Below are 18,388 nucleotides of genomic sequence, written 5' to 3'. Positions count from 1 at the left end.
CCCCTACCTCCTGCCAGAGTCTGCTGGAGGTTCCTTCTGCTTATGAACCTCATTATGCCCCCCATTCCTGGTCTGAGTTAATCCTGTGCCCCAGTATATAGCTACTAAGTACCTCCAATATCCCAACACTGAGCCTGGGGGACTTTGGGGCCCTGGCCCCCTATTCCTCCCAAAGCCTGGTATCTGGCCATTTCAGTGGAACTGAAGAGCTCTGCTTCCCAGACTACACCTACCAGGAGACAGCCAGCCATTCAACAGCAGCAAAATAGCAGGAGACGGTGGCCGCCAGTGACCCATGGGTTCCCAGGCCACCAACAAAGGCAGGAACTCAAGATGTCAAAGAAAAGTGGGGTGTAGTTGCTGAGCTGCTCCTGCTTCTAGCGACCGTGCATCAGAGCCATCTGTGGCTCTACTGTGCCGCCTCATGACACCCCACGCCTGGGAAGTATATGAGGCAGGCAACGGATCCACTAAATGGCTTCTGACGCTCATGCAAACCCAGCTACCTGACTAGAGTTCAGGAAACTGAAGCTCGAGACCTCAAGGGGTTTCCTGAGGCCAGACAGCATGCCAGACTTCAAGAGCTCACCAGCCTCCCCCCGACCCCACTCCCAGCTGACTCTAGGATAAGCTAGCCCAATCTGTCATTTGCCACCTGGCCCATGGGATCCCAACCAATAATGCCATACACTTGTACACTTCTAAATATAGCATCCAAGGTGTGTCCCCAACCCAGCAAAACTGGGCTGCCCACCAATGCTTGGAATGCTCCCAGCAGGTAAGTCCACTTTATCCAGTAATCCTGGCTCAAAGACCCCCATCTCCACGACCTGTGTCCCTGCAAAACTGACAACTCCCTCAGGGCTTAACCCTTACACCCCACCTCCTTATACACTGGGAAGTGGAGGCATGGAGAGGCCCAGCAGCTCGCCCAACGTCACAGTTCCCAGGTACCAGGGTGCAAGGCTGGAGGCCGGATATTTGGGCTCCAGCTCCAAACTGTCTTCACTGCTTGTCAAAGCCTTAGGCTTTCACTAAAACTACAGAACTCATGTGATCACACGTACCAAGTTTCAAGGAACTTACAGAAATTCTGGGTGGCCAGAACTGTACATTGAGCCCTGCCCTTGTCACCTCCTGTAGGACCCGGGGTAGATCGTTTCCCCTGAATGGAAAATGGTGAAAAGGACACCTCGTTGGTAGGAGTCAGATCCACCACTAGTCCCCCTGGAAACGGTAGTGAGGGTAGCTGAGACTGAGGCACACACAGACCTGTAACAAGCCAGACACGGTGCTTGGCACTTCATAGCACTGGCTCATTTGTTCCCACAGCCCCTCCACCAGACAGTTTGTTAACAAGCCGGATCCCTGTCTTTACTGGAGACAAAGGTACTTCGTGGCAGCAAAGACTGCCACATCGCAGCGACCTGGCTCCTAACAATGGTTTCAGATACGTGAGCTGGAGTAGAACGCATGCACTCCAGGCCCAGAGCAGCCTTCCTGGCCTTCCACCAGCCCCAGCCTGCAGGCCCACGGATCAGGGAACAGACAGGAGGAGGGAGCAGAAAGGAGCCCTGCTGAGTGGCTGGGGAGCCAGGGTGGAAATGACACGGCCCCCAAATCCCAGCTCGGCCCCACCCAGCCCAGCCCAGCCCAGGGTTGGGCCACTCAGAGCAAAGGCCAAGATCCTCAGCCCAGAAAACTTTTCAGCCATTCCTAACATTTTCCGGTTGTCAAAGGATAAGGCCATCATCGCTTGGCTGTGGAAAGGAGCACGGGACTGGATTTTATCGCTCTAAACACGAAAGCCAGCAGCAGCACTTCTGTTTTTTGCTTTTTGGTGGGGTAACCTAACTGTTTCCACATTGTGGGAGGGCAGCAGACGTCTGCAGAGACACCATCCCTGGCAAACGACGGAGTCCCTCCCGAGACCGATACCTGTGACGACCCCTCTCCACCAGTCTGCTCCCACGCATCTCACGGGAGTCTCTTTGGGTCCAGGAGGCTGGTCGGGGGTCCAGGGACTGGCGGTTGCCCACATTCCAACCCCTGCTCAGGCAGATCAGAACAGTCAGGAAACTCACCGTCGCCCAGGGCAGCCACCAGGATCACCAGGCCGGAGAGATGGAGGGGCCGGGCCAGCCACCGGTCTGCCCACCGTCTCCCCACCGGGCCTGGCCAGTCCAACTACGCTCTGGTCCTAGACATACTACCCCGGCCCTGTCCGCTGGGACTAATCACTGCTGGTTAAACAAAGGCTAAGTTCCAACTCTCTGTAATGTGCTTTTAAAGGGCCGGTGCCCCACTTGGAGCTGCAGGGGACTTAAAGGCACAGATTCCCTTTTTCAGTACAGGAAACAAGATAGCAAAACTCAAAAAACTTCCCAAAGTCAAGGTCAGAATGGAGGGCTTAGGCTTCTCAGGAAGATCTAAACAAAATGTATGACACTAAAAATCCAAAACTCACCTGAAGAACCCCCCAAAAACCCCCAAATGGGACTACGTCTGCAGAACGAAGAGCAGGCACAGCACCCATTGTTAGGCACTATGTGCCAGACACAGCGCTTAGCGCTTCACAGCACTGCCCCGTGATTCCTCACAACCCTCCACAGACACACATCCCTAAACCCCAACTCATCGAAGAGGAGGCCACAGCAAAGCTGGGGAGCTCAGTCCAAGCCACGTTTCTGGCTCCCACCTGCTCCCCCTCCCCCTGCCCCAGGCCCACTTTCTCCCCCAACCCTGAGCCTCAGGCCCCACCTGTTCCACACCCACTAGCATCTTTCCTTCATGAGGCAAGATAGGGGGTAGATGGGGACTCACTTGTTGCAGGTGCCCAACCACTGGGCTTCCAGTCTGGGCCTCAATACCCTATGAGGTAGGTCCCTTCTACTTTTTCCCTTCTTACAGATGGAAACACTGGAAATCACGCCTGGACACAGCACAGCAAGAGACAGACAAAAGCTAGGTAAGGATGCGATAGAGGGAAAAGAGAGAGGAGGAGGTAAAGGAGGGAGAAGAAGCGGGTCGGCAGCTCTGTAGGAGTGGCATACTTGACACCCAGACCCTCATCCCTTTTTGGAAGGGCTGTATGGCCAGAGGAGGGGACAGGTAAGGAGAGCTGTCCTTCCAAACCCAGGGCTCACGCAAGCCAGCTGAGGCCCTTCCACCATCCACGAAAATGGAGGCGGCAGTGCTGCAGGGCTGCAGGCTCTCCAGAGGCCCCTAGGCTCCAAGGATGGGCAGGGCCTCCCTAATTGCTAGAACAGGAGTGAGCAGGGGTGAGGAAAGGAGAGACCTGACTCCCTGGGCCTTGGTACCTGGTCTAACAAGCCCTCCAAGAGAGGTAAGCCATTTCCTGGCATCTGGAGCGGCTGGCTGGCCATCCTCCACGAGAACAGCCAAGGCCAGGCACGGTCCTCGGGCCTAACTCTGGGAGGGCCAGGTCCTTTGAGGTCGGCCCATTCTGTTTCTGATTCTAGCGATCCTGGCAATTAAATAAGTTTGAAGCTGGGTAGGTTGCTGGTTAAGACAGACAGGGGAGTTCAAATCTGAGCCGTGTCGCTTGCAACCTGGATGTTCGTGGACAAGTCATCTCTCTGTAAAATGGGTAATAATAGTACTTAACCTCACATGGGGGTTGCTAGGAGGAATTGATGAGTTACAGAACAAAGCCCGGCTCAGAGTGAGCAGGCAGCCACGTTAGCTAAATTGAAGGAGGCTGCCCCCAGGATATGTTGGGAGACACAAAGTGGGAAACCAGCTTCCTAGGTAGTGACCCTGGGCAAGTCACTTATTTCTCAGGTCCTCAGATTCCTCCTATAAAAAGGAGGGAGAGGGGTCCAACTGGAACCCTCAGTGACTACCACACAACACCACTCAACAGCTCTTCCCAGATGCTTGCCCTCACCCGGAAGCATCCAGGCCAAAAAGACCTACACCCACCCCACCATCACCTCCTCACCCACAGGGTTAGTCAGTAAAGGTGGCCTCACTGAGGGGTCTGCAGGCTGGTGCGTGATTCTGGTGGTTATTAGGCAACTGTAACCTCTGAGTAAGACATTTCACTTTCCTGAGCCTCAGGTTCTTCAGGTATAAAATGAGGAAATATTCTACCCCCTGCAGAGAACAGATGTGAAAACACTGGTTAACCAGCTGCAGAGGAAGCATTTAACCAAACCACTCAGGAGCCCAAAGACACAAATATCTGAGTGTCATTCGTTCAACAGATACCGACGACCCACCTGAGAACCATTAGAACTTTGGTTGTCCCCAACTCTACACTGTCCACCCCTCAAGGCGAACACATTAAATTCCCCAAACAGCCAACCAAGCTTTGGGGGAAGTTCAAGGTTCTGGCCACCAAAATACCCTGAAAAAGACCTTAAAATTCTCTGGATGCCAAACACACAAAGGAACATTCCAGAGCAAAGCTATCAGTGTAAATGAAGTCTAGCTGTGCTCTGGGAAAGGTCGAAAGAACCTCCAAGTAAACCTAGCTCCACAATGCTCTTCTCTAGGGGCTTTGGACTCAGAAAGAGATGAAGTAGGTAGATGGGGAAAAACAGGGTCGGGTGGTCCCACAAACTAGATAAAGTGAGCCACTATGGGGCAGTTGGTGAGCTCTGCAGAGAGCCCCTTCAGCCTGCTGCATCAGCCATCAGGATCCTGCATAGAGGATTCAGACAGGTATGCAGGGTCGAAACCAGCAGGCAAGACACGGGTGAACCCAACAAAGAGAGACAGTCTGAGCCCCCACCTGGTCTTCCCCTGCTTCCCAGATTGGCTGGTTCTTCCTGCCCTTCCCTGACACCACTGCCTCCTCCTCTTCCATCCAACACACCTGTCTTGATCCCAGTGGTTCTTCCCATGGTCCCCGAGGGCCTTCATGGGACCAAAGCCAACCAGTTTCCATCCTCTCCTTACAGACAGAGGACAGCCCACACCCTTCCTGAAACTCAGGCCACCAGACCCTCTGGTGTTCCTACTCCACACCTGCCACCACCCAAGGCTCTCCCACTCCTTTTCCTAGGGGGTGGAGGGGCAGTGGTTGGAGCTGCTCAGGCTCTGACTTGGGGGGGGGGGCACTCCCGTTCAGAAGAACACCTTGCTTTGGTGATTTCACCTGCTCCTTTGTTTCCATTTACTCTAGTGTGCTCCTCCCCTCCTCTGAGCTCCAGACTCACACAGCCACATGCTGGGCTGACATCTTCTCTCGGACGCCTCATGGAAAGAACCTCAAGCCCGAAATGTCTAAAGTGGAGACTCGGGAGCCAGGAACTCTTCTTTCCCTGGCCTTCAGAACCCAACCCATCAGCAAATCCTACGGCTACCACCTCTCAAGTCTCCCTTGCCCACCTCAGCCCGCAGCCTCACCCCACCCCTACCAGGGAGCCAGAGGGACAGATTTAGAAACGCAAATCGTCTTACTTAACGCTGGGGCTAGAAACTCTTCCAGTACTCCCTACCGTACTCCTAATAAATTCACACTCCTCCTTAAGAAGTAGGCAGGTATCTACCTTCTGACCTCAACCACCAAACCCAACCCCCCACCTGCAGCCTCTGCTCTCCCGCCTCAGGGACTTTGTACTCGGCTCCCTCAGTGGGAGTTCTCATCCCACCTCTGTCCAGGACAGGCCAGCGTCTGGAGCTCAGTTCAGTTATTCCTAATGGATGGATGGCCTTGGCTGTCACAGGTCCTGCCCATTACTCTCCCCTGAGACGCTTGTTTCTTTCATAGTGTTTTGCTCACTCAGCCAGCAAATATTTATTTAGTGTAAACTATGAGCCACGCACTATTTCAGGCACTAGGAATCTGGGTGCCAAACAGAGCAGACAAACATCCCTGACTTACATTTCAGGAGGGCAACTTCACCTAGTCTGAAATCACTTTGTTTTCCCGCTTATTTATGATCATCTCTCTCCTGACGGAAGGTAAGTTCCGCAAGGCCATGGCTGTGTCTTCTGTGGCTGCATCCTAAGGGAGGCTCCAGCATGGTGTTCGAGATCAGGACGTATTTACGAAATGAAGAACAAGGCAGCAAAAGAACCAAACCCAGAAAGCCCAAGAAGTCAAGAGTCAAGTCTTCATTATCTCCTAGGGCATGTGCCCCTCACAGCCCTCAGAGTCTCCAGATTCTGTAACCCAGTCCCCACCCTTCTGAGACCAGACCAGATGCACAAGTGGTAGCTTCGGTGAACTGCTGGAAAACAGTGGGATGCCTACAGGCCTACTGGCCAGGGAAGGCTTGTTGAAAAGATGAGATCTGAACGAGGCCAAACCCCACCCCTAGCCCCAAATCTAGGGAGAGGAAGGAAAACGTATTTGCGTTTTAGGGCTCTGATGTTCTTTGCACTAGTAGGAAAAAAGAAAAAAAAAAAAAACCTTACTCCATTAGAAACCCTTTACTTTTTATCAATGTCTGGATCAATAAAAGTTTTAGGAATAATGCTTCTCTCCTGCAATACTAACCACCAGAGAGATAGGCTAAGATTATTAAATGTGCCTCCAAGAGGCTTGCCCTTTTGCTCACTTGCCCTGGGAGCCCCAGGCTAAGGGAACAGCAGACTGGGGTCCTCAATGGCTCCTCATTGGCAGCATGGGGTCAAGGCCCACTTCTCACAGCCCACCCCGCCACCCCTGCCAGTTCCCTGGGCCTAGATCACCTTCCAGGCCTCCCACAGCCTTGCCTGCTTTGGCCTTCTTGGGTCTCTCTCCACCCTGCCATGGAGACTTCAGGCTCCCTCTAAAGAGCACCTGATTACCAGAAAAGAGGAGTCAGCTCAGCAACCCTAGCACCACCTTCACTCCTCCCAAGCCTCTGAGGGCGTCTCCCGTCCAGTCCCCGTGGGCCCAAAAGAGGAAGAGTCACTGTTGCAGACCACCTCAGCACACCAAGGAGGCCCTGGATGGAGGGGGCGGGCGGGGGAGGGAGTTGTCCCAGGCTTGGGCCTCCTGGGAGAAATAGCCCCACCCCCTCCAGCCAGATCCACACCCACCCACCAGGGAGGAAGTTTCCTGTGCCCCTTCCTCCCACGGAGCCCCCCCACAGACCTTGGCAGTGGAAGCGCAGGCCTCTCAAATGACCCTGGTCTGGGCACTAGGTGCCTGGGAGCCAGATCCGGTTTTCCAAGATGGCCAGGTCTCCATAGAGTGGGTGCTCTTGCCCAGCCCAGAATCTTGCCAAGGTTGTCACCAAGGAGTCCGAGGCCACAGAGGCCCATTCCCAAGAACGGTGTCCAGCTAGGTACCTCTCCCAGTCAGATCAGGGGACCTCTCGGCTCGGGCCAGCATCTAAGATGTATGTCCAGACGGGCTTCCCCTTTCCGCAAAGCACATGCTGAATCTGTCTTCCAAGTTGAAATTTCAAAAACGACTTGAAAAAATCCAGCGGTGACAACATCTAGAGGTTTCCAGGTCCTCCGGGGAATAAGTGGAAAATTACAGTCTTCCACACAGGTAACCACATAGCACAACCTCCAGGTATGAGAAGTCTAGAAAAACTCCTGAACACCAACAGTTGCTTCCTGCCACAGGCAAGTGTTCCTCCCAAAGCACCTGGGCAGGGTACACACCTGGGGCCAAGCTCTGGGTCCAGGAAGCTGATTAGAACCACAACAGGAGAGGTCCGTTGCAGGCTCCTCCTATGAAGCACTGACTCCGCCCTGGGTCATATCCCGTCCAGGTCCCGCCTCTGGGCCTTTGCACTTGCCATTCCCTGTGTGGCCCTGACTCCAGGCAAGGCTGGTTTAGTCTCATTCCAGTCTCCTATCAAGTCTATCAAATGACCTGGGAGAGGCTGTCCCTGGCCGCTCCAGCTAAAGGAGTAACTTCCACCCCAAACTCCAAGTTACCGCCTGGCTTCCTTCTCCTTGTAGCCCTGGTATGAAGTCATCCTGTTCGCCACCGTCCCACCACCTTGTCCCACCCTAAGAAAGTCAGGTCTGTGAGACCAAGGCTGGGCCACCTCGGACCAATGCCTGGCGCAAAGCCCGCGGCGGCACACGTGCTGAATGACTGGGTTCTAGCACCTTCCTGGGGGTCTGTGGCAGGCCGGAGCTGGGGACCGGGCGGGGGGCAGTCCTCTCCGCCCCGCCCCGCTCCCCAGGCCGGAAGCCGCCGGCCCAGGAGCCGCCCACCGGGGCGCTCATCCCGGCCTTCCCGCCCTTCCCGCCCTTCCCGCCCTTCCCGGCCTTCCCGGCCCGCGGGGCGGAGCGAGGCAGCTGCCGGCGGCCGCAAGGCTCTTCGGTGCCGCCGGGAGGCCACGCCCGGCCCGACTCGGAGCGGCCTCCCAGAGCTGCCCCACGCCCCCGCCACCTCGCACTTCCATTCAAACATTTTTAAAGTGTGAACAAAGGCGGAGGTGCAGGCAAAGCCGCAGAGCCGGGGATTTGCTCACCCAAGTGACCGGTGCAGAAGGGACCTGAGCCGAGGGGAAGCAGGGCTCCCGGGCAGCAGTTCTGGGTTCAAGTTCCCTCTCCCACCCGGTTCCTCCCCAGTAGGAAAGAACCCACATCCTGAGTGGGGCCAGCAGGACAGGGGCAGGATTTACTGCCTGGAGGGAGGAGACACTGGGGTGAGCAAGGTCAGCTGCCCAGGGGTGTGCAGACTACAGGGGCCGACAGACCTGGCCTGACCCACCGGCACTCCGAGAAATGCAAACCCCTCTGGGAAGGGCACACCTTCAACCCCACATTTTTGTCTGGAGTCCCCCCTTCTCCATTCCATTTGAGATGGCTACATATTGAGTCTCTACCACACACCTCCTTCTCTTACAGGGTTAATCCAGCTGAGGCCCAGCACCCAGAAGCCTCCACTGAGTTGGCTGCTGCACAGCTTTCTGATACAATGAGATAATGACATCCAATCCCACCACGTAAATATGGATGGAGACACTGGTAGGAGAATAGAGCCCTTGCCTGGGGCCCTACCAACGCCATGGCCTCTATATCGAGGCATCACCAGCCCCAGTTCAGTTCACCCTTGTTTCAGCCTGCTGCAGTCCCTCAGGAAACAGCTGAGCTCCTATTAAGTGCCAGACTGTCTGGCACCTACTATGTGCAGGCAGGCGGGCAGCCCTCTGGCTGGGGCCCTAAAGGCTGGTGAAGAGGTCTGACTGTGCCCCACAGCAACCCTCAAACTGGGAACTCTAACTCACTCCATCCCCTGCTGTGTCCTCACTTGGGCTCAGATCCATTTAGGCACCAGTGATCCTGACCCCGGGCCAACAAGGCCTGCGGGCACACCCCCTACCCCCCTACATCTGCATCTGCCCACACCCACACAGCCCAGAGGGCACCTAGCCCAAGACTCCATCTGAGTCTATCCAACTTCTTAGCGAAATTTTCAAAAACAGGGGAGAGGTGAGGCTGTAGGCAGAGAGAGAGGCCTTAGGGCAGAAGCCCCTTTGGCTCCCAGAGGAGCCAAGGCTACAGGAAGGAGGGGCAGGGAACATTTCCCAAGCACCTGGACCAGGGTGCAGGCCCCATGCAGATCTCCTACTTGAGCTTAGTCTAGCAACAAACAGGCAAGGCCAGATACTGTGACCACTTTACAGATGAAGAAATCAAGTCCAGAGAAGCTGGTCACTTGATTTGTACAGGTTGACCCAGCTTCATCTGAAAGTAGATATACCTCACCCCGGGCGACCATTTGCACCTGCCACCCATCCCGTCCTCTCAGTCTCCCTCTCCAATTCTAACACCCCTTTCTCCTGGGGGCATTCCCAGATGTCCCTCAGGCAGGAAGCCACCCCACTAGACGGTCCACCCAGTTCTGGTATTTTGTTACAACAAAGTAGGCCCCTATGACAGGGGCTTCTCAGTATGATAGCTGCCACAAGAAGGTGGTCAGAAGCTAAAAAGAAACAAGCTTCTTAATGCATGTAACTGTCCAATCACTCTGTTGTACACCTGAAACCAGTATTATACTGTATACCAACAATAGTTCAGTTAAAAAGAATAAAATAAAAATAAGAAACAGGCCTGTATTTGGGGTCAGAACATGCACATCCCAAGTCAGGCTCCCATACATACCACCTGCTTAATCCTGAATAAGTGACCTCCTCCATATCCTTCCAGCCTTAGCTCGGAGGACCGTGTAATCTCTGAGGAGCACACAGAGCCCCGGCCAGAGATAGCTGGGGGAATCCCAGAGGCTGCCAGGACACAGTCACTCCTGCCTGGTTCCAGCCCCTCCGGGGCCCCAGGCCTCCCGGAGCATCAGGCCCCACCTACCCACTGCACCTACCCACCTGCACACAGCAGCCAGCCACAGGCTCTCCTTTTCCACTCTGCGGTAGGCCTGCCCTGCCCTCCCTCCGGGCCACATCTTTGCTCCCAAGGATCTCCTCCCCTTCTGCCCCTATTCCCCATTCTCATTCAACTTTCTAGACCCAGCTCGACTGCCCCCACCGCAGGGAAGCCTTTCCCGGTGTCCCCAGGCACAGGAAGTACAAAATCTCCCCCTCCCTCTTCCTGAATTCCCGGCCTGCCTCATCAGGCCCTCCTTGGGATCTATTCATCTCCGGTTCCTCAGGTCCTGGGACTCAAATGTGCGACGAACATGTACAACCTGCAGGCCAGTCTTTTCCCAAAAGCTCAGAGCCCAGATGTGGCATCATCTTTCAGATACAAAGATGTCACACCAACTGGGCTAAGCTCTCTGGAGAACTCTGGAACCATCTTCCTTCAAGGAACTTTTCATTTCCTGGTGTGCAAGAGCCAGCCCCGAGATTGTCAAGGAACATTCCTTTCGGGACAGATATGCTCACAACCCAGGAGGGAGGGCGTTTCTTGTGCCCACAACTCTCTTCTTCCTAGAGGCTGTGCAGAGGACAAAGGCCCTTTCTGACCTGCCCAAAACCGCCTCCACTGGAGGACAGAGGTAGTCACAGGACTGGAGACAGATGCCCTGCAGGAAAGTCGGCCCCAGGGACTGGCTGTTCACGGACAAGAGCTTCTCAAGAGACAACTGCCGTATTTTGCTGAAGGTGAGAAACAAACTTGGTATTAGACTGAGGGCCAACTCTGGATAGTGGGTTCAACGCACTCCAGCTGTTAATTTACATGAGCACATCTATGCGTATGTGGTTTTATCATCACCAACAGACAACAAATGTGTTCTGGCACCTGCTACGTGCCAGGCCCAGTGCTAGGCATTTTACATATATTATCTCGATTAGTCCTCCAGGGAGTCATAAGCTGTGGGTATCCACAGCTACATTTTACTAAAATGAAGCGGAAGCTCAGAGACATTGGAAAAGCTGCCCAAGGTCACACAGTTTGTTAGCGGTGGGAGCTGGGATTCCAGGCCCCTCAATCTGGCCCCAGCCAGCCTTTCTGGTGTAAGCTGCCAGTGCTCACCATTCCAGAGCCTCTGTTCTCTGTCCCTGTCTCAGTGCTCCCTTCTTGCCGGTCTTGTGATTGGGGGAGGGGGGGCAGAGAGGGGTGTTAATGTATACAACAGCCTCTCTCCTCTCCACCTGCTCAGGTATCCCCCCAGCTCACATTCCCTCTGACCTCCCATCAGGCCAGCCAGGCTCCACCCTCTTGGCCATCTCCTCCCCCATCACCAGCCTGTTCGTATCACCATCATCTGCCAGACCCCCAACCAGTGCCTTGTGGTAATGACTTCAGCTGGCAGAGAATCCTGGAACCTTTTCCCCACAGTGATGTTGATGCATGTTTGCTCAAAAAAAATGCAATGTTTCCATCAAAGCATGGAGGGGAGGAGGGGTAAATTCCTACCCATGTGATGCCTCCTCGGAAAAAAGAGTAAATTTACTCTCAAACTTGCAATGAGACACGGTCAGCATTTCTTTCTTGATTGTCATGGTGCTGGGCAACATGTGGTATGGTGTTCCAGGGACTGAATGCTACCAAGGGACCAGGGGGAGGGATGGCTAGTTTAGGAGGCTGTGGCTGCTAGGGTCAGCTGGTGGTCAGGCTCCCTCATCTCTAAGCCTGGCCCACAAAGTCCCAAGTTTCATTCACTGTGCTCCCACCAGTCTAGCTTCTGTATGTCTGACTAGGTCTCCTGCTACCCAGTCCCAAGTCCCAAGTCCCATCCCACAAGAGTGGGGCCCTGCCCTCATAGCCATCACCACAGCATGTTTACACTGGGCCCAATGCCCCGCTTCACAGACATGTCCTCCGATTTTACAAAGTCCCTAAAAGGTCAAGGAATTCGAACCTCCTTGAACTGTCCCCTTACCTACCCCCACACCCCTGGGACCAGCAACAACATCGTGGGAGCGGATTGGAGGAATCCAGGTTCCAACACTGCCAAAAGAAGAGTCCCAAAGCCAGGCCCTGTGACCTGAGTGCCTTCCTGGAGGTCAGCGGTGACTGGCCAGGTCCTCATTCATCTCATCCCCACCACTGGGCAGCTGGAGGTACGGCTCTGTGAGGCCAGAGCAGCCCGAGCTTGCCCCTGCAGCACAGAAGATGAAGACAAGGGGAGACCCACAGGCCACACCAGACCACACCCTTTCCACACTTCTCCACGTAAGGAAACAGCAACTCTGCAACAAGATGGCACTCTGGGCCCCCCTCCAGGATTCCCCAGAGCCCCAATCCTAGATATTACTAGCTTCAACAGGGTGGAACAGAAGCATCTGATGTGATTTCTTCCAAATGATGTGATTTCTTCCAAGAGTCTGCTGTAGGTGTCTAAGCACAGAGCTGCCAGCGGCTGACATTACTAGCCTCTTTCCTGGAGACGTGTCACAGGGAGACATCACCGTCCCATTTTACAGACAAGGAAATAGGCCCACCAGTCCAACATTGCACAGCTACAAAGGGTGTGACGTCTGCGTACAGGTAAGTGAACAAGACCCACAATCTCTGCCCTCAGGAAAGTGGCAGACCAGCGCATGGAGGACACATACGAACATCAGTGCCAGACAAAAGCAGACCTAGCTGCAGGCCCAGGAGAACGTGAGAGAGTATCCAGTGCAGACCCTAGCCCAACAGGGGAACTATAATGACTAAGAAACATCTCCATTTCAGATGCAAGGAATCAGGAACAGTTTCACAGAGGAGGGCATCCCAACCCATCTACTTTCTGAGATCTGGGTCCCCTACCGTGTCTGTGCCTTGCACACAGCACAAGGGAACGAGTGTGGACGTGTGGGTTAACTGTCCACACAGCATGTCACGTTTCCAATACAACAGCCCCCAGAGGTGTGTCAAGTACTCGTGCCTCATTTACAGATGAAGAGATGGGAGTGCCCAGCAGTCAAGCTCTCTGCTCCAAGTCACACAGCTAGTAAGATCCCAGTTCTATCTCATTCCAAGGCCTGCCTCTCCAAAAAGCACCTAATGTCTCTGGACCTTAGGTTCCTTGTCTGTAGAAACCCCAGTGTCAGAAGCACCTCTACTGCAGATGAGGGCTGGACACAAAATGCCCCATACCTGGGTCCAGGAGGTGGTGACCACATACTCCAGACCCTGGTCCAGGAGGTGGTGACCACATACTCCAGACCCTGCTCCCGTAGCCAGCTTCGGTGAACACGCACAGGGTGTTCCTCTCTTCCCAAGCCAAGAATGCTAAGGAATGGCCACTCATACTGAGTTATAATTGGTGAGCCTGGCGGCACGGAGCCCAGCAACACACCCGGTGGGCAATGCTGTTACAGGGGAAATAGCTGAGCACAGCAAATATAGCCGTTGACCCAATTCAGTTCCGTCTGTCTTCGAGAAAATAATTGAGTTTAAATGAATAGGTTTCCCACGTCCCCTCCAGCCTCGGGGAGGGTATAAAGGGAGAGGGGGAGACAGGAACAGCTCCTCAGGCTCACTGTTGGTTATTTTTGAGTCATTAGGTCAGTGAAGGGTTTCCTTCTTTCCATGGTGGCCAGGGGGGCTCAGACACATTTGGGGGGCAATGAGGATAAAGTTTAAGTCCTGGCCTCACCAATACCAACTTTGTGGCAGGATCCAGCAGTCCCCTTGGGCCCCAGGTTCATGGTCTATGAAATGGGAACATTACTCACCCCCCACCCCACCCCCACCCCAGCCCAACATGCTCAGGGCCATTGGGAAACGCTAAGGCACACTAAGCAAACCTGAAGGCCTTCCAGGAGTAAAGGAGTCTGGGATGAACTGCAGTGGTCAGTTCTTTGCCCTACAGGAAATTAGGCCCAATGCTGCCATATCTGTTTGTTTAGGAAAAGCCAGAAATCCAGATTTTTCAGGTGAATTTTTTATGGGTGTTTAAGTATTGGTAACTGATTTTTTTTTTTTTTTTAGTTTTTTTTTTTGTAACTGATTTCTTAAAAAACACTAAAAAATACCTCTGTACCTTCTCAGACCCAATGAAACCTGCCTGTGGGCTACGTGTGGCCATAAGCCACCTGCAGGCAACATCCAAGTTAATGACAACAAATGTACAGCAATTTATGATGTGCTTGGTGTCCTCCCACCCGTTTATTGCCTTATAATTTTCTTTGGCTGTGAGGCCAAGCCCAGTACCGCTTGAGTGAGAGGCAAGAGATACCATCCTCTCCAGGCAGGACTCAAGACCCCAGGGAAGGGCAGAGAGGGGTGGGAAGGTGGGTAAGTGAGCTGAGACTGGTTTCATCCCAGAAATTAGGGGCTCCGGTTGCACCTCTTGTACTGCCCTCAATCCCCTGTTAGGGTCTCAGCTTCCTCTGCAGCCAAAATGGAGTTTGAAGACCCAATAAGAAAGGGAAAGCTTCAAGAGAAAAAGTGAGCACATGTGTCAAGTCTCCCCAGAGAAGCAGACAGAACACAAACAGGGTGGAAAGAGCAGGAGTTAGCAAGACCTTGGGTCATGCCCTCCGCTCTTGGTTGTGTGATCCCAGGAAAATTACCTAACCTCTAAGTACCTCAGTCTAATCCTGTGCACAGAGGGTAGGAATCTTCGGGACATAAAGCTTATTGTGGAAGACGGGCCGAGATGATGATTGTCAAATGGCTGGTAAGATGTCTGGCACATAGCAAGGAATCAAACATGATAGGTGTTATCACTATTGTTATCTTTAGTGAAAAGCACACCAGAAATTTTGACTGAGTGATTATAATAATGTAGCACAACCAGGCAAACTTGTTGTTAACAGATGAGGCCACCTATAATTAGCACAATCATTACGTATGCAAATAGAATGGCTTAGATGCTGGAAAAGGGTGTTCTTTGAAGTGTTTACATAACCCCTCTCCTCTGCCTGCCCGCTCTCCCTAAATCTTGTTTACACTATTAATTTCATTAGCAAACATCTTCTTCATAGAGCAAGACAGAATTCCAAACTAGTATATATTCAAGCCAAGGTTTTAAGCCATTTGAACCCCTGACCACCTGATCCGGGACACTCCCTGGAGGAGAACTGTTTGTGGGAGCCCACCCCAGGGCTCCTCAGTCAGCCCCAGTCCTCAGCTGTGGGGTGGGGGTGGGGAGCGCCAGTTACTGCCTCCCCAGGGAAGCAGCACTCCGCTGGGCAGAGCTCCGTTAAAGAACATGCAGAGCCAGGAAGAGGAGAGGGGGTGTCGGCGGCGTGTACTTGGTGAGGAGCAGGTGCTGCGTGTACGGAGGAGAGGTATTCAGCAGCTTTAATATGACCCATCAGTGAGTTCCTATGAGCCAGGGCATATGGTATCAGGCATACCATAATACCTATTTACATCTGGAAAAAAACAAGTCTCAAAGACATTCAAGGAAGGATTTTGTCCAAAAACATATAAATGTTTATATTTAAACATTGGCTGGCTCAGGTGGTTAAGCATCTGCCTTGGGCTCAGGTCACGATCCCAGGGTCCTGGGATCAAGCCCCACATCAGGCTCCCTGCTCAGAGGGGAGTCTGCTTCTCCCTCTGCCCATCCCCCCACCACCCTGTCACTCTCTCAAATAAATAAATAAAATCTTAAAAAAAAAAAAAACACCAAAAAACCCCACAAAAACATATAAATGGTAAGCTGCAGAACTGGATTCAACTTGGACTGGTCTACCACTTTTGGAGTTTGCTCTTCTAGCTTTGCGCTCACAAAGTGCACTTTAGCACAGGCTTCTACCTGGAGAGGACAGAGTGAGTTAATAGTCCAAAACTGACCCCAGAGCCTTTGAGCTGGGAGGGATCATCCGAAACTGACCTGGGTTTTGAGCTGAAGATACTGAGCTTCAGAAAGGTGTTGTAATTTGCTGAGGGTCCACAGGCAGAAAGCAGAAGAACCCAGGGCCTAGGGTCTCCTGCCCCAGCTGTGGGGCTTTTGCATTCAACCTTTGAACACAAGACAATTCAACAATCTTCTTAATACGTCTTCAATCTTCACAGCTGCGTCAGTATCTTGACCACCCCTGTATCTTCTGCGCCCCACACAGACGTAAGCGGTCAAAAGAGGCTCAGGAAGTGTTGGCTGGTTTGCCAAACAGTTTTCTTACCAAAAAAAGACAGTGATGACCAGCTGGAACAGTGAAGGCGAGCAGAGGAAGGTGGGTAGTGGCTCAGGGGCGAGGGCAAGAGCAGACCGTTCTCTGTGGGGAATAAGAAGGAGCAGGAGCACCTGGCCACCCTCAGCTTGGAAAAGGCTCCTTTCAAAGCATTTCTTGATGATGCCTGCTTCCTGGGCAGCCATTGAGCTTTCAGTACTGGGGAAATGCGGAGAAGTCTTAAGGGGTGTGTCAGCCCCCTGCTGGCTCCAGCCACCATTCATCCTTTCCTTACTCCTTCCTTGGCCCCAGAAACTGAGGCTGGGACAGATGTGTCTGAGGTCAGTGGCAGTGGAGACTGGGACCCAGACTTCTTTGCTCCTTCAAGCAGACTCTCACCACTCTTCCTTACTTCGGGCCCTGGGAAGCCTAAGGGAGCCTTGATAAGGACGAAGAGATTAATTGCTTTCCTTCCCCCTTGCCCCTGCCCCCTCGGCTACCTCCGCCACAGCCAAAGCAAACTGGGCCCCTCCCTCCTCCGTGTGGATGCTCTGCTAGGCTCCTCCCCCCTTTAAAAGCGAATAGTCCTCACAAATATCCTGGGAGAAGCAGGTACAATCCTTGTCCCCATTAACAGATACGGACCCTGCAGCTCAGACAGGGCAAGCAGCCTGCCCAAGGCCACAGAACAGGGAGTTGGGATGGAGGAGATTCAATGTCAGCGCACTGCTCCGAGGTGTGGCCAGGGAACCCCAGGTGGGGAGTTGGTGGGGGCATGAGTGTTCTGGCACCACATCCCGCCAGGGCTCCTTGAGGGCCCCCCTGTGCCTCCAGGCTAAACTGTAAATAAACCTAGGGTAAAAGTGTGCTTTCTGGGACTGCGGTTCTGAGGCCTTCCACATCTGCCCAAGTCCAGCCAAAAGATTTTTCAGGGCATCACCCTAAATCCCAACATCCCACCATCTCCAGTTCCCAGTCCACCAGCATTCCAGGGCTGGGGACTGGAGTTCCAGGCAGTGTGGGGGAGCGCAGGAGAGAAGAACTCCTACCCAGGAGGATGAAGGGGAACTTCAACAACTGCCAACTTCCCCCCCACTCCTCTCAGACGGCCTCCCACACCCACCCTCACACAGAGCCAGGGAGCGGCTTCAAAAATCACAGATCCAGTGGTGCTGGGTGGCTCGGTCAGTTAAGGGTCCGCCTTCTGCTCAGGTTATGTTCCTGGGACTCCAGGGTCCAGTCAGGCACCACATAGGGTTCGCTGCTCAGCGGGGAGTCTGTCCCTCTACAACCCCCGCCCCCACCAGCTTGTGATCTCTCTCTCAAATAAATAAATAAAATCTTAAAATAAAATCACAGATCTGACCAAGCCCCATCCCCTCTGAAAATCCTTCCAGCTACAGGATCAAGTCCAAACTTTGCCTGCTTTCCCGCCATCTTCCATGCAATCCCCTGGCACTGCCCAGCCCAACACACAGCTGTGGTGGCTCAGGACTCCCAGACAACAGACCCACCAGCTAGCCCGTCCCCTACCCTCCACACAGAGATCTTCTACCAGCCTTCACTTTCCTCCGTGGCCTAAACAACTCTGTGGAGCCTTCCCTGAGCTCCAGTGGGGTCCCCACTCCCTTACCTGTCCCACACGGCCCCTCTAATGCAGGATCTGCCTACTCCAACCAGGAAGAGTCCTTGAGGGCAGAGACTGGGTGTGACTGCCCCTGCCCCCAACACAGCGTGTGTGCTGGCTGGCTGGAATGCGCTGCGCTGGGCTCCCCAAGGTCAACAAGGCCAGATCCGAGGGTGACTATTAGAAGGGCAGTCTCCTGGAGGCAGGCCTGACCAGGTAAGCCCCTGACCCAGGTCAGGTTGGGGCCTGCCAACTGCCTCTCATAACCCGGCTCATCAGGGGAATATGGATGGTGCCAGGCCCATCTTTCCATGGATGCCTGACAATGGTTGTATCAAGAATCACAGGAGATGAAGTCATTGCTCCCAGAAATAGG

The 18,388-nt window shown here is 53.6% G+C and overlaps 1 protein-coding gene across 10 annotated transcripts in view; it reads right to left on the bottom strand.

Annotated features, from left to right (window-relative positions):
* DAB2IP (DAB2 interacting protein) overlaps nucleotides 1-18,388 on the bottom strand; it is a 189,727-nt gene that overhangs the window by 37,947 nt on the left and 133,392 nt on the right. Inside the window, exon 1 of one of the 10 annotated variants that reach the window (XM_077850522.1) lies at nucleotides 7,055-7,640. The exons of 8 other annotated variants lie outside the window; for them this stretch is intronic. In XM_077850522.1, the coding sequence (XP_077706648.1) occupies nucleotides 7,055-7,224 (170 nt within the window). In that variant the 5' untranslated portion in view covers nucleotides 7,225-7,640. Of the gene's footprint in view, nucleotides 1-2,084; nucleotides 2,239-7,054; nucleotides 7,641-18,388 lie in introns of those variants that run through there. One more of the 10 variants, XM_077850524.1, reaches the window with a different exon arrangement.

Source organism: Canis aureus, chromosome 16 (genome assembly GCF_053574225.1).
Source record: "Canis aureus isolate CA01 chromosome 16, VMU_Caureus_v.1.0, whole genome shotgun sequence".
Taxonomy (NCBI): domain Eukaryota; kingdom Metazoa; phylum Chordata; class Mammalia; order Carnivora; family Canidae; genus Canis; species Canis aureus.
This window is presented reverse-complemented; position numbering and strand designations above follow the sequence as displayed.